This window comes from Nyctibius grandis, chromosome 24 (genome assembly GCF_013368605.1).
Source record: "Nyctibius grandis isolate bNycGra1 chromosome 24, bNycGra1.pri, whole genome shotgun sequence".
Lineage (NCBI taxonomy): Eukaryota > Metazoa > Chordata > Aves > Nyctibiiformes > Nyctibiidae > Nyctibius > Nyctibius grandis.
This window is the reverse complement of record NC_090681.1, coordinates 22179-48840: the sequence shown is the minus strand read 5'-3', so window position 1 is coordinate 48840 and position 26662 is coordinate 22179. Positions and strand designations below refer to the sequence as shown.

The window sequence follows — 26662 nt, the reverse complement described above, 5'->3', positions numbered from 1 at the left end:
TGAAAACTGAGTATTCACTTTGGAGTCAGCTTTTAATTGAGAGGAAAGCTAAGGTTGACTAAAATTTTTAAAGCCTCACATGGGAAGGTGGTATTTAACTTTTTCAAAAATACTGTGAAGACAATGGCTTTTTAAAATTTGCTCAACTATATAGGCCTTTATAGACTTGCTGAAGTGTCTCATCCTCCAACAGAAACAAGTGTTACAATTTGACCTTTTCTCATTTTATTAGCACAAAATCATGTAGAGAGTGAAGGCAAAGGGAGGAACATACATATGTACTTAGAACATGAAAAACTCACTGCACAAATGGGAATGATTTCTTCCTTCCTGTGATCTTAACAATTACTTCTCCTCTCGAGTACCAGAACACTGTGATAGAGCTTGCAAGCTACAAAATCCAATCTTACAAGCCCACAGCACTTTCTTAAAAAACCCCTGCAGTTCCATTACTAAAAAGGGGCCTAGGTTCAGAACTACAACTGCTATTGAGAGAACTGAACTAGAGCACTTGAATTCCCAAGTCTCCTGCTGACTGGTAACTTTTGGAGCAGATCCTTTATGTATTTAGTATCATACAACACCTTTAAAACAAAGGGAAAACATTTACACAGTATATGCATACACCCTAACGTTAATGCATGTATATTAATTTTTACATAGTTCCATGAAAATCCATTCTATAAGCACAGAAGCAATCCCGTGGTTATTTCTGACCACATAAATACATCAGTTGCAGAGATCGCTTACAGTTACAGATCTTCTTGCAGAAACTTTTATAGTGGCAGTTGTATAGTCGGTCCAGTGGCTTCGCAACATCTATACACGCATAGGGACAAGTAAAAAGAGGCAAGATCTTTACAGGCCAGTAGCTGAGCTTACTGCATAGCAAGGCTGATGTACAGTATGGCATCTGCAGTAATAATACCCATAAATTAGATTAAAACAATTCAGATATACCTCCCATAGTATGAAAGCCAGCATTCACAAAATCAGGAAAAAACCACTATTCTAGATTGCGTGGCATCAAGGTGTTTACCACAGTACAGAATCAACGCACTTTCAACATTCAGTATTATTAGTGGGTTGTGGCACACTGATATTTAATTGCCACGCAAGGATAACACCCTCAAACATCTTCCTAGGAATTGTCTTGATTATCAGTCAGAGGGTAGAAAGAGATCCACCCTCAAAAGTCAGTTACTTTGTCTTTTCTTCGCTTGGGAATAGCTGAAAGTGGTTGCTTTATTCCAACATGTGGCAGACACTTCAGTTTAGTTAGCCATGCAGTTGTGTTGTGAATAGAATTAATCACACAGATTTATGACATCCATTTTTTTGCAAAAGAGAACAGGTAGTTTATTTCTGGTTTCACTACTTCCCTTCCATCAAAGGGGGCATACCAAGAAGCATGGTCTGAAAGCAAAGTATCACAATCTCTTAAAACGAAGTTCCAGGTCAGCTCTCCAAACAAACACAGAATCACTAGAACAGAGCTCTACCTTGCATCCACTTAACAAGTACAGAATTCACGAGAATACTGAACACACTGGCAAAAGTAAGAACTACTTTATGGAATGATTTGTGAGACCAGCCTCACCAAACAAAAAGCCCGAGTTTCACAAGCCTAAATAACACCACCTTTTCTTTTTTTGCATGACAAAAGGGTAATCTGAAACAAAAGTAGATATTCTACAGATTTAAAAATAAAAGCTGAGCAAGTGACTATTCAGTGTTTCACACAAAACTCAACTCAATCATTTGTAAGTTTTGACCGGGCAATCAGTCAGAGACAGACTGTTAAAATAGGACTCCAAGCTGAAAAACCATTGCACTTTCAATAAAGCTGGTTTCAAACTGGGATTTCTAACTCCACTGGCCTCAAAGTATTTTTACAGTAGTTTCAGTTGTCCAATATGAGTTACAAGCTGCTGTTCCACAGTTAGCGCCACTCTTCTCCTGTGAAACATACTTCAGGCTTTCAGACTACTCTTCTCTTGTTCCACAAAACTTTGGAGTGAAGAGCTGACAAGTCTATCCAACATCTTTAGTTTTCCTCTAGACTGCATTCCTAGGTGTGCCATTGTGAGTCACTGCTTTCATATTTGAGGTGCTTGATTGATGGTTGCAGATTCTGTGGGAGGCAACACCTACTTCAAAGACTTCATGAATGGCTTTGCGGAAGCAATGAAAATTGTAGTCTATCAGACCTGTCAAGAAGGAGGGGGAGGGGAGAGGAAAAACTCTGCTCAGCTTGGCACATTTATGTAATCAACAGAGCTTCAAAATCAATATAAAATGTTTCACTTAACCAACAGCTGTTTTACTACTTATTTTAGTATGAATTTGGATTCAGAAGATTTAACAAAGTTTACTGATGCCAGTATTTAGACTGTCTCAGTATTTAGAAAAAAAAAGGTATTCATTTGGAATGCAAGGTGTATATTCATAATGAAACAGTAGGTGAGGGGACAACACAAGACTCCACACCCTCGCCCAAAATGTGCTAGTGCAGCACAACCATTACTTGAATGTTATCTTTCACCTTATGTCATTGATATATATCCTAACTGTGGTGAGAAAAACTTTGAGATCAAATACAGCAGCATTATTAAAAGAACACATCTGCTTTTTCTCTTTTTAAAATGCCAAGTACTGTCACCATTGAAGTCAAATAATTTGAAATTACAGCCTACCCTGTCATTTCTACCCCATAACTTATGCAAGACCATTCATACCATCATCTTCTACAGGTCCAAGCAACTATATAGTTGGTTAGACCTGCAATGTATTAAACGCTTCATTCTAAGTTCCTACCACATACTGTACTAGCCTACCACTGTAGATTTGTGTAGTCATACATTAAAAAAATTACATCAGTGCGACACGTGATAGAGAATATGGCCATTCACAATATAACAGCTGTCAAGCAGAACATAATAAGCATTACTCTGTTCTACCGATTCCACTATAGCAGATGGTAGCGACACAGGCCACATTAGCTACACAAGTCATTTCAGCAGGAGGACAGCAATTAAAGCAATGATTCACAAGAATAAAAATAAGACCTCTTTATACCTATCTCTAGGAAAGGAAAAAATTCCTCCCAGAAGAAATTAAACAAATTTAGTTACAGAAAAATCAAGGTGACTTGTAAAGTCTTATTAATATTTTACAGTTGATAAAAAAGATTAGATAAAAGCCGTTCAATGGGGTAAGTCCTTACCTTTGCGCTCAAAACTCTCTTCTCTAAGAATGCAAACTAATGCCAAAAACTTTGTTACTTCCTTTAAGTACAGGACTGTTGTGTTATTGAGCTTTATAATTGCCATTGACTCTTTATCATAAGCACTTCCAGTGCCATCTTCCTTTAACCTAAGAAAGAACGAGTTAACCCAAGACATAATCTAGTAAGCATGCACGTGTAACTTCAAGACAAATACCTGTTAAATGCAGTTAGAAAAATAATACGCATACTGAATGGTTAGCAAGTGAAGAACCTGCAGTGCAGGTCTTAATACTATCATAAGACCATTATCACACCTTAAGTTTCTCAGGAAAGCTAGAACTAAACGGAGTGGAGGCCTTCACTAGATACTATCTATTGTAGATGAGCAGTTAAGAGCAAGCTACCAGCACGCATTCTTTTGATACCAAACTAAAGTAGATTAGTTATAGCACAGTTCACCTTCAAACCAGAGAGTCACTACTACTCACTATCTCACTGAGTTTACAGTGTCACAGTAAGGTATCAAGTGATTGAAGATTCTAATACAGGACTTCTACGTACAAATGTACAGCCTGTATTTACAAGAAAAGATTAGGATGCTGCTTTCTATCTGCAAGTTATTAGTGTTAGTTAAATTACTATAGAAGCAAAAGATATATCGCAAGCTACTTCTAAGCACTCCTGAAAAAAACCCAAACCAAACAGTTACACAACCCTGGGCTGATCCATCAGGAGACAGACCTTTAAACGTTGCAGTATTCCTTGACAGCACTGTATTTTCCAGGCTACAACCACAGTTCTAAAATAAGTTACCGCTTCTCCAGAGCTACTTCAAAAATCAGTTGTGAAGTATAATTCAGCAGTAAATTGTGAGAAACAAGCACTACATGCATCCCTCAGAGAAAGTCAGTGAGCCGAGTTGACCTCGCAAAAGCTGTTCTGTTCAGATAGCAGCAAGTCTCAAAGCAACATGACTGCAAGTTACACTTACAAGCTATGGCACATACTGACCCCAGTTATCTGCAGGTATTTACATACTCGCACCCACCATGCCAAACAAGACACAGCAGTATTCATATTTTACATGAAACAACTTCTACAAATGTCAGATGGCTATCTAAGGCCACGAGAGGAGGGAAATGAGTACAAATGCTCGATCCAGCTGCCAAATCATTTGGCTTTATTCTACTTAGAGAACCAATGTGCTCTACAGACCAACAGATAGCATCTTGCTGGATGACAAAGCCAGCACTACTTGCAGAGTTTGAAACCTATTCTACAACTTTTAAGGACTTTTTTCCTAAGAGTATTCATCACTTACCCATATATACAGGAAACATCTATCACTACATCAATCATGTCACAGCACAACTCATATGACTGCATGTCCACAGGGGAACTGTCTGTTGCAATGTAGATTTTGCTGACTACATCGAAGAGAAAAGCTTTTTCAATGCCTGAATTCTTCAGAAAGAGAAAGAATTAGGATGAATTTTTAAAACAACTGCATTTTTAAAATCTCAAGTAGAATTCATACACTTTCACATTCTTAATAGCAGGAAATGGTTTAAACATAACCAATTTAGAAGCTTAAGACAGAATCAAGATTTAGAGCGTATAGTTTATAAATACAATACCCTTCTTGCCATAGTACATATCAACATCACCTTCTAGCTGACAAAAATAAAGCTGGGGACTCTGTCAGAATTCTTTTTAGTTTATTATTTACCAGATCATAATTAAGGTTACATTTTATTATGTTTCCAGAACTCAAATTCAGTAGTTTTCATTTTCTGTGTTTCTATTAACTCCAGAAGAGCCAGACATTCACATCCACCTAAGGGACCAGGCTCAGAGACGACTTACTTCATAGTAGTATGCTGACACTTAAATTTTACGCTTGTAGTATCTCGGCAGTTCAGTTTCTGTGTGGGGCTGTTGCCGTGTAGTTTAACATGCAGAGCAAATACAGTCAGCTTCTAAACTTACAACTCCAAGAAGAGTACCACATTATGGCAGTTAGGGGCATGGAAAAGCTCCAAGCCAATTGTACCGTGCCACTTGCAGATGAGCACTTTGGCAGAGTGCACGTGCTCATACTAAGCTCAGAAGCCTTCTGCTCCTAAGCCAGTTACCACATATACACTACGGATTTCAGGCAAAGCTTAATTTCTATTTATGCACCAGAAGCATTCCTTATCGCTTCATCTTAGCTAGTCTGAATACTCAAGGCAGTGTCCTGAGGACATCCAAATGATCCTTTTGGCATCAGGGCCACGCTCCATACCCTCAAGGCGCTGAGCAAGGTGAGCATTAACGTGCCCTTTACCCACTGGGCCAGTTTATTACAGACAGTCCTCTACCAACACAGGAAACAAGCATTATACAGTAGCATTGGGCGACATGTCTGACCTGCACAGCTCCTCTCAATTGCAGCTGTTTTCTTCCATGTTGTCCACATGCCTGCAACAGCCTCACAGACATAGCTTAAATGAGACAGGCTACTTTCAGCCTTGTCTCTAGGGTGATATTTTATTTGATTTAAAGTATACAGCAGCAAATTTCTGTGTCATAAATTCAATAAGAAATGCAAACACTAAAAGAATAAGGGCAGAAGTCTCACAGGCCACATGAAATAAGACAGTTTAGTTCAAGGCCAAGTTCATATTACGAAAAAAGTCTCTTAGTCTCTTGCCAGTACACCTACATTAGACTACTAAGTGCCTTAGCAGACTAATCAGTATATCGTGCTGGCAGGAAACTTCTGTACCAACAGTTATGACCAGCCAAACTATGCTTTGTCAGTATTTAGAGAAACATGCACAAAGCACGCACCAGTACAATTTAGCTGTCGTAAAGAGCTTCTAATGCAGACAACCGGGCCAGCAGAATACACCAACACTGAGCGCCACCTGAATCTCCCAAGGGCAGATCTAGCCAGCGTTCCTTAGCAGAAGGACTTCCTTTACCATTCCACGTATTTCACTCAAAGTTCTGTTACATTAACACTTACTGATATAAAGATATTTAGTAGATTTTCCAGTGTTGGCAGTTGCGGAATGAGCTTCTGTACCACTTTACTGAAGGCTTCAAATATTGAATGGTCATAGATACTGGTCAAATAAAAGCTGAGGTGAGGAGGGAGGGAAAAAGGAAGAAAAAAGAACAAAGATTCAAGAGTATTTCAGAATTGCAATAGAAATGTTAAAGATATGTTTTCTAACATTCAGGCCTGATGATTTAGCTGGGATGCCTTTATCACAAATATACCTCGCCACTGCCTGAACCTAATTTCTGAGCGACTGGAGTAAACATGAAACAGACTTCCCCTGTCTCTGGGAGATGGGAGAATAGAGAGAAAAATTTGAACATGCCAATGGCAGTGGGGTTGGAACTGGATGATCTTTAAGGCCCCTTCCAACCCAAACCATTCCGTGATTCACAACACAGCCTACAGAATGCTTAGCACAAAGGCATTAAATGCTCATCTAGATTTCTTCAAGTCCTATTCCTGGCCTTCCACTTTGTTCACACTAACACCGAGAGACACTGGCAATACTTAAAGGCTCCACGAGAACCAAAATAGCAGTAAAAACAGAGAAAAGATAGCTCGTTTTAAAGGTGTCAGTAGGAGACACCTAAAAAGCGAGCCAACTATCAAGTAAAGAGACTAAGCTTTTAAAACCAATCATGCTGAAATGTCAGTGCTAGCAGGACTAGAAGGCAGCTTCCCCTCTCCTTCCCCTGCCCCTGCCCCTCCAGGCCACATATACAAATTCGGCCTGTTATGCTGAATGAAAAGCATGCAAAAGGACCTTGAATTATCAGCGAGTTTATGAATAAATCTGTTGATTGGAATCTGATACAGTAGCCTGCCTTATTTTAGTCAGCCTACCAGCTGAGGCTTGGCCATAAATTCAGTGGTGTATTTTATAACAAGAGTTTGTGCAACGTTAAGAAACTTAACAAGGCCTTCCTCTGGTCCGTCCACTATTACATCTAAAAGCCATTAGTCTGTATGCACATCAACAACAGCAGAATCACATATGCCAGAATTTTCAGCTCACCTAAGGTGAAGTTTTTCAAGCCCAGCATCCGTAAGGTCATCATTAGCCCGCTGATGAATATCCCTCTGAGTTTCTATTTTATGGTCATCCGATAAACCATCAACTTTATGAATAAAAACTTCGAAGTTCATTTCCGGGTTGACCTTGTAGGCTTTTGAAACTGTAATGTGGAGTCTTGTTAAAGCTTCCATGTAGTCATCCTGTAAATCAGTTTTGGCAGGAATGAATGACAAGGCTTTATCTCTGATAACTATTCCATTCTGCACAAGGACAAAACATTTCAGTGCAAGAACTTCACTTCACTTCTGTAACTAAACAGAAGTATGGGAGAAGAGAATACCTTGGAGTGACAGAAATCCAAGTAAGCTTAGATTCTGTTACGTAAATTAAGCTGCATTAGCTATACAAGGCTCAGCTACACAAAGCTAGGCTTCAGAGCAAAAGGCAGGTTACACTTCGGCAAAAGGCGGCAGCGATCTCCAAGGCTGTCCAAATAACCAGGTAATCTCCCACAGTGCAATTCCCAAGTTCATCAGAAGCCACCAGATACCCAACAGTACCAGTACTTGAAACTGAAGTCAGAAGTGTGCTGTTATTAAATGAACTCCACAACAGTCAACAGCAGAGGGAAGGGATAATTCAGACCATCTAGCACAGCAGGTTCTCGCTATTACTGTAGAAAATGTAAGTTCAGAGTATGCACCCCTTTCCACTCTCTCCACCAGGAGTGCATGTTCCAGTCACTTCAAAAAACTAAAAACCACACACCAGAAGTTAGATTGCCACGGCATCCTTTCATACATAACAGATGTTTTACGAACTTATCTAAAAATATGAATTATTAGCTTCTTGATCATTCCTCTTGCACACAAAGCAAAAAGAAAACTTCCTGTGATTCTTAGTGATTTGTATTTACCTGGGCATCAATTACATATATTAGAGCACCTGTTCCTCTGAAGATCATCTCATAATCAAACGTTGGATCAAAAAAGTCCATCTGTCCAGGAAAATCCCATATTTGGAAATTCACAAATGAACTGTTGGAAATATCGTCTTTGTAGATCTTGTTGGTACTTTCCAAGAACAGAGTCTCATTGGGAGACATTTTGTGAAACACCACCTGTTAAAAGAACACAAATAATAGCCTTGACTTCATCTTATTAGAAAAGATTGGTAAAAGTTCTGAGACTTCAATCTTACAAATAGGTTTGTCCATTCTAAAGTGTATAGTTTCCTTTTGGTAAATAGACAGCTTCCTGCATCAGCTAAGGAAATAACCTCAACCAGAACCAAGCAACCGAATACAGTTAAACATTTTCACAAGTCTAAATAACACTACTGCCTAAAGACACAGACATCCCAGTTACCCTTTCTTCCTTGCAAGTCCAACACAGTATTTTCAAATTCTGCTATATTAGCCGATTCAGATCTAGTGTAAAACCACCATGTTATTTAAGCAACTGAAAGCTTTTAAGAACTATTCTTTTCCAGTTTTAGAAATTTCTGAAGGAAACTTTGCTTTTAGTCTGCTGTCAAGTGTTACGACACAATATAATCAGACTGTTTCTGAACTACAACAAAAGTGTACAAAAATAACATCTCAGTTTTAGAAACCCAACTAGCTAGGTAGTTTGCTGTCTATTAACAACTGAATTATGTTTGCTGACCCTCTAAAGTACTCTAAAGAAATGATGAAAGCTTTCACACTAGTTGGTAAATGGTTTAGCTGCAGTGATGAAAAACAAACTCATTGCTAGTACTCAAAAAGCCCTGCTGGGGTTTTAGCCCTTCCCTGAACAAATAGAAGTAGCATGTAACCCCACAACAAAGCAGCCTGTAGCAAAAGCAGTCACATTGCACTAAAGCAACTCAACCATATATTACAAAAGTTACTACAAACATAAGGTGGTCAAACACCAGGACTGCAAAAAAAAAAAAAAGCTTCCTATACAGCACTTGGTAATGTTTTGGGTTTTTTTTTAATGTTTCACACAGTTACAGAAGTCATTCATTAAAGAGACCTAGTGCAACAATCTCTGTCCAAAAAACTGCGAGACAAACAACTCCACACTCAGCGTAGTTAATGGATTGTTTAGTGAGGTTCAAAGTAGTATGTCAGTTCTAGATTTTTAAGACCAAGGGAAAAAAAAATCAGTTCCTCAAAGCAAACGTTTGAGGAAGCCAGGATCTAAATGAGGTTTTAAACAGCAGGACATTTGTATGGAAAAGAACAGTTCTATATATGTAGCGGCTTTACTTTAAGGACTATAAATTCCTCTGGGTTTGCAGCACAGTTTTAAAGCATTCTGAAGTCAGCATTCCTTCTTTGGAACTCAGCATCTTCCACAGGGAGCAGGACAGAATTAGTGAATGCAGTTTAAAGCAGATGAGTCTCTCAGAAGTAACGCCATCATCCCCCTTTCCCCTCCTTCCCAAAGCAGCACGTTTCATCGGACTTATGTTCCCCATCTGTTTTTTACACTAATAGGGTACCCGGGACATAGTTTTGATCAAATTCCATTTCTACAGCCTAGCATCTACCCCCATTCTTACTCACTTTACACAGCCTTGATAAAGCAAATAAAAAGGCTGTGGAAGCATCTGATTGGAAGCACACAGCTAACACGGATGCCTGCATATGCAGGCAGAGCAGACAAAACTAGTAAAATTCTAAGAATCTGCTGAGTTTCCTCGCTATGACTTTTATCATTCCCAAGTGTTCCTTCTACACCATCACCATCCAACGGTCTCATTGACCTCCTGGCAGACTTCCTGCTTTTACTGTATTTTAAGAACTTTTCACTGTCAGCTTGAGCACTCTTAGCAGTATGCTCTTTCACACTTTTTTTTCCTCTCTCTGAATTTCCCATTCACATCTGACCTGCCATGATCTCCCGAGTTTTCAGGATGTTTTTTATTTCCTGATATGTCAACCTTTTCTCTATAATAACTTCTCTACAGCAGCACTTGGTTTTATTTTTGAATTGCAGCACTTAAGCCTCACTCCTGATGCAGTATTTCTGAACTGCCTCCATGTTTTTGGACTGTCCTTTTCTTTGTTTTGTTTTTTGTTGTTTTTTTTTAAAAAAAATCACAATTTCTGTCTCAATGTTCAAGTAGATACTTTTCCTTTGATCCATGAGCTGAATTTGTCCAACATGTTCATTCCCACTACCTTAAACTTTGAATGGACTCCCCAGGGAAGCATGTGTTTGTTTTGGGGGGGTATTTTTGGTTGTTTTTGGTTTTTTTTTTTTCCCTTACAAATCGGAGAACAGCCATATTCAGAATTTCACTTCCAGCTGAAATGTTGGCCTGATCCATACAAACAAAAATTTCCCAGACCACCAAACAATAATCCTATACATCAAGTGACAAGCATGACTTCCACAACATCCCTATTACAAAACCTTATGACCAAATATAACCTGCCACTGCAAGACACCTTATCAGGTACATTGTAGCAACACCTATGAACTGCAAGAAAAATATCTAACACAGGAATTGCAAGTTGCTGAGAAAGACACTTTGTCTGCAAACATGAATAACTGGTTTATATCTGAGAAATCTACATCCTCTTCCTCAGAAGAGAAACAATAACCAGAGCCAGAACTTTTCTAAGAATCTTCACGGTGCAAGTAACCCGAAGGGGAGAACCTTTCACTGGGAGTTGTCCCAAGCCATCACGAAGCATGCCTCAATGAAGTCTGTACGGCCGAAGCAGGCAATTCGCCCTTCATAAACAACCACTCTCCCCACTGCAGCACACGATCATTCTGCACATAAAAATAGGCACCTTTACCTATAAGTCCAAATGCAGAATGGGTTTTCAAACTCCTTTTTTTTTTTTTCCAGTCATAGTAAACCCCTTTTTTTCTTGAGGTAATATTAGACTATTTCTATTGCCCTGTTGTCCAGAAAGGAATTTGCACAGGCAGATGGAAGGAGATCCCTGAAAAGAAAGAGAAAAGGTATGGTATTGCAAGATTGTGTTGAGAATCTACTAATAGGAAGCAAAGAGCTGCTTCACAGGTAACAATAAAAAGCAACTTCCAAAGGATTCTCTAACAGCAGTAAGACATACAACCATTTTGTCATTTGCATGCTTTCCAGAATCCTTGATTTAATTTTGTGGATTTCTCAGGCTGCTATAATGAATGAGATGGTCTCAGAAGTAGCAGCTGTCTTTTTTTCCAGAGGAGAGATTTGGGGGGTATGGAGTGACAAAGGAAGAGGGTAAGTACAGCGAAAGGAAGACAGGACAAAGTTTTTAAAGAAATTCACTAGTTATTAGGAGCACTACATTAGATCTTGCTGTAAGATTTTCTAAGTATTAGAGCTTGCTACAGAAGCACAACAGACAGCTGGTTCTGACTCCCTACGCCCCCAATTCAATTCATTTATTTAACACCTTTAACGAAAAATTGATATAAATGAAAGGTTTACAGCAGCTCCAAACAAGCTGCAGCTTTAGGTTCTACTACACACACACACAAATTCATAGTAACATATTTATCCTAATCTTACGAAAGCAGAGCAGCAAGTCTGGTGACCATGATAAAAGAAAGAACAACCAACCAACACCCCCACACACCCAAAAAAAACCAAAATCAGGTACTCTCCTTGAATTCTTTCAAGGTTCCTATTACATAAGGACAGTACAGTAAGTCCAGTTACCCAAGTCATAAGTCTGCACATTTGTTCTACAAACTGAAGTAATCATCACATTCCCAAAATCTTGTAACCTCAATTTGCTACTGAACATTCACAGGTTATACCAGTATGGAAAATCCAAGTATCCAAAGGAAAAAAAGAGTTCCTCCTCAGCACCATCATTTTTTTTCTTTAGCGAAAGGCCTCCTGTTAATGTTGCTCTCAGTAGAAGGCTGGAATGGTTTAATAATTCATGTTTTTCACACAAATTTCTAGATTCCCACAAAGCCAATACTTTCCCTGATACAGCGTTTATCACGCATACCCCTGCTCCCTGGTAAGGTGATCAACAACTAGTGCCCAGACAAAAGGGTCCGGTCTGGTTATGACCATTTTTGGACTAGACAGATCTAAGAGCAGGGATGCTGTTGAAGAGAAACTTGATACTCCAAGGGTGTCTCAAATTATTGCCACAGTTAGTTCGCTCAGGCAGCAGCACAATGAGGTCCCAGGTAACAGAACCACAGCTTCTAATTCCCAAGTCAGAGCCAACCGATCGGCAAAAGACAAATTCTATGTCCTCTTATTGCATACCCAATATCACACTGTTCCTTTCCTGTGTGACTACTTGAATGGGTCCTTAGAGAACTGATGTTACCAACCTTAGTCAATAAAAAAAAAAAGTCCAAAAGCTACATCTATACAGTGACTTGTAAAGTCTTAAAATCTAGCTGTACTTTAGAGTTACTGCTTCCTTCTAGCTTTTAGGGTTCACTTTTTTCAACTGTGGATAATACAATAAGGTCTTTAATGACAATCTACAATGAGTGCCGTTCACACAACTGAAGACTTAGGAAAAGACTTTCAGTGCAATCACTGCATTTGCACATACAGTGGGGGCATAAGGCCTAAATAATGGGGAATAACTGGAAAGACTGAAAAGCAATGACAGCCCAATCTGCCACTGTATTTCGAAACAGCACAATGGAAAAAAATTCTCACTAACAGATACAGTACCTTTTGCAAACCTTGTTGAAAGAAAGGCAAGCCTACAGCAAAAGATAGGAGTCTTCAGACTACAGTTTAGAACCCATTTGTCTAGTACAGTCTATGGATTACCAAGCAGTCTGCATAAGATAGCTAAAAGAAGCAGATTCATACCTGCTATACTGCAATATCAAAAACAGGCTTCTCCGCATAGAACCTTTACAGAAATCTCTGCGGGATTCCACACTTGCATTTGAAGAAAGTTTGAGGCCCCTAAGTCTAGAGCTTGAGAATCACCGCATTTCACTAGTAAGGCACTCCCATAAAAGTATCACCTAAAAACTTCATAACAGGGACTGCAAATACAAAACTTGCACTGAGGAACAAAGATCATTCTTAGCACTACACTTCTCTTGAGCTACATGGCAAATGAAATTAGTCAGTTTTGTCTTATTTTTATTAAGAAACGCTAGCGACTTCATGAAGCTACCAACAAGCCTAAGGCACCGAAACTGTTTTATTTCCTTCTCAACCAGTGACTCTCATTTGCTCGGTCTAGGGTACTAAAAGAAACTAGAGGCTGCCCTTCTGCTCATACAAAAGCAGAAGTCTCTTTCAAAGGAACAAAAGGCAGAACAACAGTCCAAGTCTTCTTCCAAGCGGAAGTGCTAGCTAAACACCACACACCTGTACCGCTCACGGTGCTTTCACATCCGTATGAAAACACCTCATGATAAATTTCACACCAGTATCTTCGCTTCTCATTTCTGAAGCGTTAAAGTGAAGCACTACAAACGACACATCCTATGCTACCCAACTTTCCTCTCTAGGGCAGAGGATCGGAGTCCGTTCTGGGAAGGAAGCGTCTTTAAACAGAAGCCTCCCTTCCGTCCCACCTCGCCACACCCGCCCACGTTAAAATGCAGAAACTGCCTAAACAGCAACACGGAAAGGAGAAAGGGTTCGGCGCCGGGGAGGCAGCGCGGCAGGCGGGGGCGGGGAGCCACCAGCTGCCCCTCACCTTCTGGATCGAGGACTTCCCGCTGCGCCGCAGCCCCATAAGCAGGATCCGCGGCTTGGAGTCCGCCCCGCCCGCGCCACCGCCGGGCCCGCCCGCGCCGCCGCCGGGCCCGCCGGGCCCTGGGCCTCCCTCCAGCTCCGCCTCCTCCTCCTCCTCCCCATAGCCGAAGTCCTTGGGGAACGAGTCCGCGGCCCCGAAGCTACCCCCCACCAATGCCGGCTCCTCAGCCGTGCCCGCCGCGCCCGCCCCGCCGAACTGCAACGCCATGTCCGCCCGGGCCTGCCGCCCTCCAGCCACCAGCGCCCGTCCCAGGCCCTCCTTCTGCTCGCCCAACCCAACCCGACGCCACACAGCCTGCCCCGGATTGGCCGGCACCACGCTCCGCGGCGCCGATTGGCTCAGGAAGGCAGCGAGGTAGGAGGGCTCCGGTCAGACGACGCGAGTCACCTGACGGCGCTGCCGCACGTGAGGGGATGGGCAAGGCGAGCAGCGGGCGGGGCAGCGCCGGGCGCCGCCGGAGCGGAGGACGGGCCCCACCGCCCCGCGGGGGAGACGCCGCGAGCGCGGGGCCCCGCGCCCGGCCCCTGCGGCGGAAAGCGGCCACAGGTACCGCCCCTGGGGGCGCGCCTCAGCTGCGGCGCAAAAATACTAAACGGAGGCACGGGAGCTTTGGCTAAGAGGCAACCCGCCTTTCTATGCGATCGTTATCTGTGAAGCAAGGTTCTTCATGTTCATTAAATAGTCATTAATTTTCTACTGACATCATTTGTACAGGCAAGCAGCTCGATTGAAGTTCTGACAAATACTTGTTATTTCATTACAATCCTGAGTGATGACCTCGACTAAACACCTTACGTGCCTGCTGCTTCTTTGGCAACATGTGTCCCGAACAGTGTTTATTTCTGTGTTCCTCCAGTCACGTTACTTGCAGCACGTGTTCAGCTGTATGATGCATTGTCTACAGCATTATCCTCTCCCTACTTCCACATGCCACAACTTAATGCTACCTGTATGTTCTAACTTACAACTGAGCTTTTTTTCTCTCCTTTGTTGCAGAGGGTGGGGCATTTTTTGTTTGGATTTTTTTAATTTGTTTGTTTAGAGTGGGTTTTTTTGTTGTTTTAAAGATTTAACACAGTATTTTCCCCTCATTTAGCTCTCTTGAGGTCTCTTTAGATCAAGAATAGGTACAATAGTAAGGTAAGCAGCCATTACACTCGTTAGCCCTTGATTTCAGTTCATCCATTGCCTTTAGCAAGAGTTCTGATCCATCCTACTACACTTGTAAGACAAGCTGCAAAACCCATCCTAGAAACAAAGTTGTTAAACTAATAGCCAGTAGATCTAATATATAAGACAGCTACTGCACTTCCCCCCCCCCCCCCCCTTTCCTTTATTTTTCCTGTCATCAGTTGCCTTTAGAGTACCTAGTTTTAGGATAGGAGACAAATGCAGCTCTTTAAAATGTATCTTTTCTTTTGTAAAGGACAACTTTGCATTTCAGAAGAATTGTGAAGCCAATTCAGGGAAACAGGGGCCACAGAACATAAAGGTGAAATTAGAAATCGCAAGTCACACACACGTCTCTTGGATTTTCTGCCCTGCCTAGACCTTTCTTTTCCCTGTCAGATATATCAGAAAGCAGAGCTCTCTGCATTGTACTCTTACATGTGCCACTGTGATTACACAGGACATCCATTACAAATAAGAACTTTGTATTCTGTTCAGAACTGCCCAAGTGGATTCTGGATCAACTCTCCAAGGCCTGGTTTCCAAAACAGCATCGGAGACATGAACTGCATGGAAATAGCTACACCTCATGCAAATTAAAAAGTGCAAGTTCAGTAGGTACTGCATCTCCAACATTGTGCTATGTCCATCACTTAAGATAACTAAACTCACTCCTTTTGTGCACCTCTGAGTAGACAGTTACCCTATCAGCTTCAGCAGAAGCCTAACCTCAGTGCTGAGTACCAACTCAGAACATACCTTGGAGGTCTTGCTTTAGTTTACAGCTGGTCCATCTGTGTCATGTCACCCCCTCTACTTAAAAGAAAACCAAGAGAGCAATCAGCAGCTTAACAGAACCACTGACACAATGGGAAATTTACATAAAGTTGGCAGGCACAGTCATCTCCAAGTTAATCATAACTATCACCTTTCCTTAAGCACAGAAAGCAAGAAAGTTGGCCAGTATGCTTAAACTCATCAGTTGCTGATGCAGCTGCACAAAAATAGCTGTACACTCATGATACTGCATTTTTTTCTTTAAGATGATGAGGTAACAATCATGCAGAGTTCACACACACACAAAAAAAAAAAAAAAGGACTGCAGTTCTCAGGAAGCCCTTTATTAAGTCAAGGCATTAAAGGAGAAACTACTGTTATTCACCATGCTTCTCGTCTTGAGATGGTTCATACTGAGCCAGCTGTGGATTTAAAGAGAGGAATTTAGTTAGCTGCAACATTTCAGAGACACTTTCTACATTAAGAAAAGTAGGGAAACGTTTGGTCTGGAAGTGTTCTGTTTACTCTGGGCGTTTTAATCCATCACTGATATTTATGCAAGTCCATTTTCAAGTCAGGCAACAAAGTAACCCTTCCCTCAAAACATCAGTTTGTCACATTGTATAATCATGCAGCTATAACAAGGGGGCTTTTAAAATGAACTTTCAAGGACATAGGTCCTGCCCTTAATTTTTCCCTGTTTCTTGTTCTAGGTCTCTTTAAGTACTTTTCATCTCAAATAGCAGCTGATGATGATCAGTGCCTGACAAGCTTGGATTTCACTGAAATATGATTAAATGAAACAGTCATTCTCATAACAACAGTACCCAAGCTAACATTTCCTGTAATCATTCTAGCTTTCATTATGCTTTCTGGAGAGCATGGCCTAGGCAACTGTGCACTAAAGTATGACCTTTACTTGTAAAGTTATTTCCAAGGAAACATATGAAGGTGTTCACTTGACCTCAGTTACATTAAAGACAAGCTCAAGCTTCAAAAACTATTCAAGCATTAGGACTGGGTCTCTGAAATATGCCAGTCCAGTTTCCTCAATTAAGATTCTTCCCCTCTCCTGCAAATTGCAGAGTAAAAATAAAGTACATAAAAAAATTAAAATACCCATGTGTTTCTCATACCACCACTAAATTACAGCAATCACTATGCTGCTAAGAGAACCACTAAAATAGCATTTTGTTGTTCTTTCAGATTTTACCATGAAAGATGGCCAGTACACAATCCAAAGTCTCTTTTGTTTTCCACGAAGGGCCTAACTATTCAGTTCCTGCCCCCTGCCCCACCCAAAATACCTGACATTCTGACCAGTAAATGTAAAGACAAGAACAGATCTTCACAGATGCATGCAACAGAAGACCACCACCTATTTGGACATGATTCAAGTTACCAATAAATGCACAGTTAAAGGCATGTATTATCTGCCAGAGGACTGCTTAAAAAAAAAAAAAAAAAAGGCACTAAAGAGTAGTGTTCTCCCAGCATTATGTCCCTGTGAACTTCTATGGTATGTCAGAATGACGAGCAGAAGATGGTAGGGGAAAGAAAGGGAAAACACAAAAACATTCATACTGGAAAACACATAAAGTGTTATCATTTGGGGAAAGAAAGGGAAAAAACAAAAAAAATATTAATACTGGAAAACATGTCAAGTAAGAATTATCATTTGAAGTCTGAAGAAGGTGAAAGCACAAATAAACCCATGATTATGAAAAGGCTTACTTTCCTGGAACAAGTTTCAACTTCTTTAAAAGATTTAAACAAAGACCCATGTTACTTTGCTTTCATGTCTACTTACTATCGGTTGCATTTTTAAGTGGGCTACCCCGAGTGAACTGCTGGTCTATTGCTACTCCCCCTAAAATTCTGCTCTTTGCCATATTTCCTAGTAAGAAATAACAAATGTAGCTGTAAGGACTCACAGTGGGTAACAGAGGAGGAGGAGAATTACTAGGACAGCAAGAGGGCATTCCAGACAAGAAATACAAAGGGGTAATACCCAAGAATCCCTCCCACCAGAACTAAGGTGGGGTGGTTGTCTCCCAGTAAAAAACCCATAGGGATGTTCACATATAAACAGCAGCCATTCTCTTCCCACAAATGCATGGAAACTTGTAGTGGCACATAAGCTACTAGCTTGTTAAGGTTCTCAAAGGTTTCCTTCTTCCGTGTAGTTACATTTAGAGTCAGTGCCTTCTGGTAAGGGGAAGTTTTTCACATCTTAGAGCTGTTTCAGACAGCCTGTAGGACACAATAAAGAATGCCTCTGCCTTAGCTAGCACTTCAGATCCGCTGTTGTTGCGGATAGAGGAATACCATGGTAGTTTTAGCTGAAAAGTGCAAATTACTGTTCCACATGGATACAAGTGCCTCCACTGGTAACATCCTGCCACGTGCAAGTTTGTGCCAGGTCACACAAACTAATATATAATATTCCTCCTTCAGTTTGCCTTTTGAAAGCCTTTATAATAGATACATTAGCTTTTTTCTTTTTCAAAACTCTAGTGGAAGCATCAGCTACATAATATCAGACAATTTAAACACATCCAGACGGGACTGAATGAAGACATGGGATTAGCCTCGATAACGTATACTTTCACTAAATAAATAATCCCTAGTTTAGCAATACTATTCTGTTACAGAATATAAGAAGTGTCCCATCAAAAAAAAAAAATTCTTTACTACGATGACTTCTATCAGCATTCCTCAGCCATGAGGCTAAACAGTGCCACAACATTTATTAGTTCCTCTAATGGAAGAAAGTCAGCTGTATTCTAAGTATTATTCTTGTTGTGTAATATGGAACTACTAAGGAACAGTAAGTAGCCTTTTACCTTGGTTTTCAGTTTTTTATTTTCTTCCAACACAGCTTCGTATCTTTCTTTCATCTCTGCCACTTCCAAGCGAAGTGCCTCTATTTCTGGATTCTCAGGAGCTGAAGCTCCCAGATGATGCTTCAGAAAGCTGATATTTAGATGTTAAGTATTTCTTCAGTTAGACAGCATAATCACATTTCAGTTTTAACACTTATGATCAAGTTAGTGCTGCAATACATGTGACCAAAATTGCATTAAACCACTTAAGATTACTACAGTGCTTGTCATCGTACAGGATGAAGTTACAAAAATAAGAAAGCTTTTCAAGTTCATTAGTATATTCCTTAAAAAAAAAAAGAAAAAAGACAACAAGACATCAGTACACACAGGACAAATTTTCATGTTTTAGTACACCCTCCTCTGCTTTTCATCTCTTCAATGCAGAAGTTTTGAAGAGTTAGAAGAAATAACCAAAAAATAGAAGCAATAGCCAAAAAAGTGAGTCTGCTTAAAAACAGCAGAACCAAAAGACGTTAATTTCTTTTCCCCACTTGTATTAAAAAAAAAAAAAAAAAAAAAAAAAAGGAAGTGTGACGAAGCCAACTTCAGAAACCACAGATACTGTAAGTACTCAAATCTAATGCTGCAAACCTACAACATCCTGTAATGGCCTATAACTTAACTTCGTAATTGCTCGCATACTGATACGCACAGTTCTCTTGCATCCTGTCAGACTTTGTTAGCTTGTTAAGAATGCACTTATTAGCTAAAATGCATCCATAAAAGCCATGTTCTAAATGTAAGTCTTCTAAATGAGCCTCCCCAGTTCACCTACGAGTCAGAAGCAGTACTGCTGTTCTGTGTCAAGTCTCTATGAACAATTCACAGAAGAGAAAAAGGATACTCCAGTGCACTATTTGGTTTCTCCGGCTCTTCATATAAGGCTACCAACACTGCAAATAGAAAGTATTCAACAATTGCACGAAGTTCATGCAACTCACTTTTTAAAACACGCACCAACAGTCAGAAGGCATACAAGTTGCATGCCACATTTATAACACGTTTTTCTGTTTAACAAGATTTTCACCTATATACTTTGACATAAAGAATAGGTCTGCTGTACAGGAGGGAACAGAGCATCGACCCGGTAACAGCCAGACAGAAGTTTTGTTGATCCCCTAACCATAGTCTTTGGCTATTCTAGCATGGAACACAAAACAGGCTGGACAAATTTTTACATATTCCACATGCAACCATAGTATTGGCTTTCATCAGCAAAATTCAAATTGTAACTATTTTGAGACTCTCCCTTCATAAACCATTACTTCCACTTAAGCTACATCTTTGAACCGCAGGACATCAGCGCTTCCATAACTTTCAGCGTAAAAGCAAACCTCCCTTAAACACCCGCAGTTACAAAATTAAATGGCTACCGTCAGAGCAGACGACACTGAAAATCTTTATGGGTGGGGGCTCTAGCGGCCAATAGAGTGCCAGAAAGGTCAGGCACAAGCGGCAGTACCCTGATAGCTTAAATAAAACTAGCCATATACATATCAACTCCATATCTGGAGAACTCGGTCACATGAATACTCAGAAAGCTCCCAAACATAACCACTCCTCCCTCCTCACAGGGGCATACACATGGCTATAGAAGTCTGCTTTCATGAATACTTAGATGCCCTTCTCCCAGTTTCAGACGTCCAAACTGCACAGCCAAGTTGGTTTTAAGGTAAACACCTAAGTTAAAAACAAAATTAGGATGCCACACTGCTTGGAAGACTTGTTTTGCCATCCCATAGGATGCTTAGTAATGCAATAGAAAGAACTCAAATGGTACCCACATGCCAGGCCGAGAGTCTTACTGTGGCATCTATTCGCTTGACATCCTAGATCTGCTCCTCCTTCTTTAAACAGCATATTTTTCAAGCACGAATATTAACAGATTTTCTCTACATACTATTGGTAGGCTCCAAAAAGTCTTCAGAATGATTTAAAAGATACTAAGCCATACAGAAAGCCAAAGTATGCATCAAGTTTAGCATAATCATTTTCCCCATGCTGCTATGGATAGTCACTCTCACAAAACTTACAGGTTCAGTAGTTTTAGGAGGAGCACCAAGCACTACTCAAGAAAGGGTCTTTTCAAATAGAGTGTTTTTAAGAGCACATTTGCTGTTATTTTGTCTCAAGCATTTACTTTCTCTGGACAGCTCTGGTAGAATAACAGCCCCCCCCGAAATTCAGCTGTTTCCAAAAGCAAGCATAGAGAAAAGCACTTTGGCCGACACACCACGTAAGGGAAGGGAACGGCCTTCCTGTCTCACACGGGTCTCTACAATCGACCCACACGCAATGAACGTGCAAACTGCAAGAAAGGAGTTAACGCGTTGCGGTTCACAGGCCGCGTTCCCTGAGGTCCTCTTCCCTCCCCGAGCGCGCACTGCCTCGCTGCCCAGCTCGGACTCGATTTCGACTGCCACACCAAGTTTTCCGGGCGAGTTCTGCTGCCGGCCGCCATGCAGACTGAGGAGAAAGCGCGACCAGCGTGCCGAGGCGAGGTGGGGCGCCGGCGGAGAGCACCGAGGCAGCCCGAGGGGCGGCCACACCACAGCCGTGCAGGGCTGCAGCTGCGCCGCGGCAGTGGGACGCCCCAAGGGAAACGGCGCCCGCCCGCAGAAGCGCCCCAAGAGCCGCCCACGGGCCCCCCGGGCGGCACGACGCGGACCGGGGACTTACCCTTGGTGAGCGTGTCCAGCACCCCCGACTTCTCCAGATACCGGCGGAACTGCTCCCGCTTGGAGTCCGCGGCCTGAGGGAGGACGCCCACACGGTCAGATCGGCGGCGGCGGCGCCCCCCCCACTCCCCGAGCTACGGAGGCGGCTCCTTGGACCAGGCCACCCCCCGCCTCCGCCGCGGAAGCGGCACGAAGGGCCAAGCCGGTGCCAGTCCGCGGCCTGCCCCTCCGCACAGACGGCGCGGTAAACCGCGCCACCCCCGCGCCACCGCCACCTCGCTCCCTCCTACCTTGTAATGCGCCATCTAACCCTCACCGCGCCTGCACCCAGCCTCGCGCCTGCGCCCTGCTCTTGTACGGCGCGAGGGCTTCCCAGCGGTTACCACAGCGACGGGACAGCAGCAGGGCGCTCGGCCTCGCCCTGCGGGGCGGGCCTCTGCCGCGGTCGCCGGAGCGGCTCGCTGCCCTCGTTCTCTTGCGGGGGTCCCTCTCGTCGCCCAAAGAAACGCCAGAGCCGGCGCTGTGCCCCCTCCCCTGGCAGCTGTGGCCGCTGTCCCGCTCTGCCCCGCACTCTTCGCCAGGACATCAGCGTACTTCGCCAGGTACGGAAGTGCGTCTCGGACCCAGCGGTGTCGGGGCTCACCTCTGCCGGCCGGTGCCGTGCCGCCGGCTGGCCAGCGGGCGCCGCGACAGGCGGCCCCCGGGGCTCCCCGGCGAGAGGGCGCGCTCCCGACGAAGGAGGCATCCGGGCCACGGGGCGGTGGAGCGCTCCCGGTCCTGAGCCGGGCGGTACGAGCCGCGGCCGGCATTCGCTGTGCCTGCGAGCGGGGAAGTGCCGCTGCGCCTGGCATGGCGGCTTTCGGCCAGGTCCGTTACCGGTCGCTCTTGTGGCCTGAGTAGTAACTCGAACTGACTGAAAAATCACAGGAGGAGAAGGTCGCAGCAAGCTGCGGCTGCAGAGTTGCCTACCTAAGGGGCTCCAAAGTTATACGCGGTAAAATCTTCGCATCGAAAAGAAAGTCTTTTGCCTCAGCCTATTTTAAAAAACGGAAGTGGTTATAGCGGTTTATTTTTGTGAAACGCTGTGGTATCTAACTGATAAATCTGTTTATTATAAAAATTTAAAAAAAACAACCAAATAGTCTTGCACCTGCGATGTTAGGGTCTTCCCACACCTTTTCTGCACACTCGTCTGCAATGTCTTCAATTTTCACTGGAAATAAGATACACTTTTCTGTTGGCTGTATTGAAACAGAATGTTTGACCCATGTCCACACAAAAGCAGTTAATAAAAATCTTCTTTCAGCAGCAGAAAAATAAATTCTTTTGTGTCTGATGTTGAACCAACAGAAATGTAAATGTCATATGCCATATGTGAGCATCTAAATGTTAATTTTCTATTACTTAGACAGTGGGAGCAGAGTGCATTAAATACTAGGCTTTTTATTACAGAGACATTAAATGCGAAATATGCATTAGCACAGTTATCACCCACAGAAATTTACGCATCAAGAAATGCAAGAATTAAAGCCGCAGTAGCATTATTAACTCAGCTAAATCACACTATACTTTATATACATTCCTGTATTATTACACAACGTTCAATTTTACCGTGTAAGCAGAATTACATAGGGCTGTATTTATGTATACACATAGAGCAATACTAGAGATGAGAAGAATAGCTGTTGGAGAGAAATCTACAGTGAATAGTTTTAATAGTATTCATGTGTATTTCTTATGTGGACAGGGCCAAATCAATGCTGCTGCTGCAAGCAAAAGAGCTTTTTAGGTTTTCTGGCTCCTTTTTTTCCTAACGTTGTACAGCCTTCAGCCAATCTGAAACATGGCTGGCTTGTAAGCATAATGATAATGCACATTAAGAATTTAATGATGCCGTGACATTGTGGTGCTACGTCTCACAAATTATTTTTCTAGTACACGTACAGTAAGTCAAATCCACTAGTAAAAAATACATGCGTATACACTAATGCATCCCAGCTGTGACACCCCTCACCAAGTGTTTACAGCCTGTCAGTGCTGTGCGACCCAAGTAAATGTATTCCATTCACAGAAGTCTCGATTACAAATGTAAAACAGCATTTTATTTATCTTTCCCTCCTTTATTATTTCAAGGTGTTTCATGGAACTTGCCTTACACTATATGGGCTGGAGCATCAAGTGGATGAATGTCCTTTATTTGTTTTATTACCCCCATAAAAAGCATAAACAAATGCTCCTCCTAAACAATTATAAGCATTCTTTGATTTAAAAGTTTGTCAGAATTTGTGGGGACAGACAGACCCTGTAGCATCCAGAAAAGGAGTAGTTTTACAGTTTGATAAACCTTTTATATGTTTTTTTGACATTGTAACTGAAAGTAGGAAGGTACTACCCTTTTTTCTTTTTTTTTTCTTTTTTTTTTTTTTTTTACCATAGTGAGCCTTCTGGTTTGTGAAATCCAAAATTTCTGATTAATAAATTTCAGTAACTTGTTTTCTGATTTAAAAAAAATGGCTAGCTTATTAGTGTTATGCAAAATCTCACAATTAAAGCTCACAACTCATTTGTAGTTCATGATGCTTTAAAAATGTAATAGTGTATTTAACAGTAATAGTATACAATAAGAGATTCACTCTGATTTTTCTGCTGAGGAAGTCAGTGGTGATACACTGAAAAAAAGTGTACCATGGAATCAAAGAATTAGTGATACATGTATCATGGTTTGTTCTTTTTGTATTTAACACAGTTCAAACAGCGGAATATGTTTGACATTCTGCTTTCAGACAGCTATCAAATGTCTGTTTGAATTCTCAGAGAGATTAAGCAGAAACATATTTACCGATAATTTCTCCTGAGAGTGCCAGTGCCATCTTTAACCTAACTGAATTTACTGGTCTTTGTAAAATATATTGTTAGACCGTAAATTTTGTCTTCTACTTTTATTCAGTTTAAATAGTATCAGCTGTCATTTTATGCCTGACTTTTCCTAATATGTGGACTTATATGATGTATGTTGTCCTTAGCTGGAAGGATGGTGTAGAAGTTTATACACTGAGGTCTAAGCCACCCTTTCATTACGAAGGAAGTAAAAAGACTGTTTAAAAGCTACTTAGCTAATATTCAAAGGTCTACACAACTTTTCTATCTATGTGAAGCTGCTAGTTAAAGTTGAATGATTTAGCTGCTCTTACACATAGGTTTTCCTTATGTCGCAGTGTTCAGTAATTACCCCGGCACTGACTAGTGCAATTCATGGGTTCACTCACACTATATTTGAAGATCGGTGGGGGCACGCCTGCTGCTGGCATTACTTGACAGAGACAGTTGCCTAGAGAGAGAGAAAGGTTTAGGACTATCGCAGTTTCTACTTTGTTTAGATTCTGAGCTCACCTCCCCTGTAAAGTCAGGAGTGTCTGGTTGGCTAGAATTTTTTACATCAGCATTGTAAGGAGGTTGGGCTTTGTTTGCACTGAAACTGCTCTGGCTTCTGTTGCTGTTCTTTGGAAGAGTATTTGTTGAAGCTCCTGCACTCTCAACCATTGCTGAGCAGTTCCAAGGCGAACCGATTGCGTGTTGTCTTCTGATACCAGTAATGGGAAAAGTTGTATCGGGTTGCAGTGAAGTTTGAGATGGCATTTCAGCAAAGCCTCTCGAGCACGTACTTGAAGCTATATCTTCATTCTGAGTACCAACAAGGAAATGTTTCCTTTCATCTCCTTTTTGAGCATCGTGCACTTCAGTCCCAAGCTCACCAAGCAAGCCTTCATTGTTATTTGTGCTAGTATTTTGAGTCTGATCATCTAAAGCATTTGTAGCTGGCCTCTTCTTTGGTGATTTATTTTCCTGATTGCGATGGGTGTAATTGTTGCTGCTTTCTGTACGGTTATTTTCTACAGACTGAAACATGGGAGAAGCATTTGGAACCGGGTAGATGGCAGTGTCGGTTTGCTTTTCCGTTAAAAAGGTATAACCGCTAAGCGCAGAAGGAAGAGTTTTTTGAGGAGTGGTGGATATTCCCAGAGAAGGGTGCGGTATCACAGAGTATTTCTTAGATTTGTTTAGATAGAAATTGTCAGGGTTGTCCTTGTTTTTATTCTGCCCGCAGAGTCCCATTTTAATTTTTCGGAACCCTAGGTGGATAATTTCTAGGATATTTAAAAGCAATGATACAGTTGCTATTGATTGCATGAATAATATGAACACTGTCTTTTCTGTTGGTCTAGATACAAAGCAGTCAACTGTGTTTGGACATGGATCTCTCTGACATTTATAAAGGGGGTCTAGATGAAAGCCATAAAGAAGATACTGCCCAATCATAAAACCGACTTCCACTGCAGATCTTGTGAAAATATGTATCACGTAAGTGCAGAGCAAAGAGCCTCTCAGGGGTGCTTTGTTTAACTTTCTTTGATCCAATTGCCGGAGTTCTCTCTCCAGCCTTTTCCGATTTTCAGTCATTTCTAATTCAGTGCTTTCGAGTTCCACTCTTACTTGAGCTTTCTTTTTTTGCCTCTCTTTTTCCAAGGCTCTTAGTCTGTATAAGGCATGACCCATATACACCAAGGAAGGGGAAGACACAAATATAACTTGCAAAACCCAGTATCTTATGAGAGAGATGGGAAAGGCCTCATCATAGCACACATTTCTGCAACCAGGTTGCTCAGTATTGCATATAAATTCTGATTGTTCATCATTCCAAACATCCTCAGTTGCCACTCCGAGGACAAGCATTCGAAATATGAAGAGGATTGTTAGCCAAATCTTGCCAATAATAGTCGAATGAATGTGGACCTCCTCTAAAATGCCTCCGAGGAAATTCCAGTCTCCCATGGTTATTCTGCCTTCTTAACACTAAAATGTATGAGAGAAAGAAGTATCAAACATTGTAAAAGCTGCAGTCCTTCCTTAACGGATTACAAAAAAAATGACAAAGGGAAAAACCATCTTATCTCACATTGTAACAATGGCAACATGACCCACTGCTCATTGATAATCTAGGTATTATTCTCTCTCATCTACAACATGGAGAAGTGCATCATCCGCCTGTGTCTAATTTATCAGTAAAAGACATCCTGATAAGCACATCACTATGAGGTATTAAGCACCCTCAGTTTGCATCAAATCAGTGGAAA

The 26662-nt window shown here is 41.7% G+C and overlaps 3 protein-coding genes across 3 annotated transcripts; all 3 read right to left on the bottom strand.

Moving 5' to 3' along the window:
- Positions 1 to 217: 217 nt before the first annotated feature.
- On the bottom strand, positions 218 to 14254 carry RRAGC (Ras related GTP binding C). The gene is made up of 7 exons (XM_068417840.1): positions 13958 to 14254; positions 8213 to 8416; positions 7297 to 7496; positions 6243 to 6357; positions 4551 to 4693; positions 3227 to 3375; positions 218 to 2210 (listed from the first exon to the last, which is right to left on the bottom strand). Exons 1-7 carry the CDS (start codon positions 14222 to 14224, stop codon positions 2059 to 2061), a joined length of 1230 nt encoding a protein of 409 aa, XP_068273941.1. The 5' UTR covers positions 14225 to 14254; the 3' UTR covers positions 218 to 2058.
- A 2038-nt stretch (positions 14255 to 16292) lies between these two features.
- MYCBP (MYC binding protein) lies at positions 16293 to 21920 on the bottom strand. Its single transcript, XM_068417779.1, has 5 exons — positions 21821 to 21920; positions 21532 to 21604; positions 19697 to 19745; positions 18811 to 18940; positions 16293 to 16386 (listed from the first exon to the last, which is right to left on the bottom strand). The coding sequence occupies exons 1-5, from the start codon at positions 21833 to 21835 to the stop codon at positions 16342 to 16344; spliced, it is 312 nt and encodes a 103-aa protein (XP_068273880.1). The 5' UTR covers positions 21836 to 21920; the 3' UTR covers positions 16293 to 16341.
- Positions 21921 to 24797: 2877 nt separating this feature from the next.
- On the bottom strand, positions 24798 to 26360 carry GJA9 (gap junction protein alpha 9). Its single transcript, XM_068417778.1, has one exon. The coding sequence runs from the start codon at positions 26358 to 26360 to the stop codon at positions 24798 to 24800; it is 1563 nt and encodes a 520-aa protein (XP_068273879.1).
- Positions 26361 to 26662: the final 302 nt, after the last annotated feature.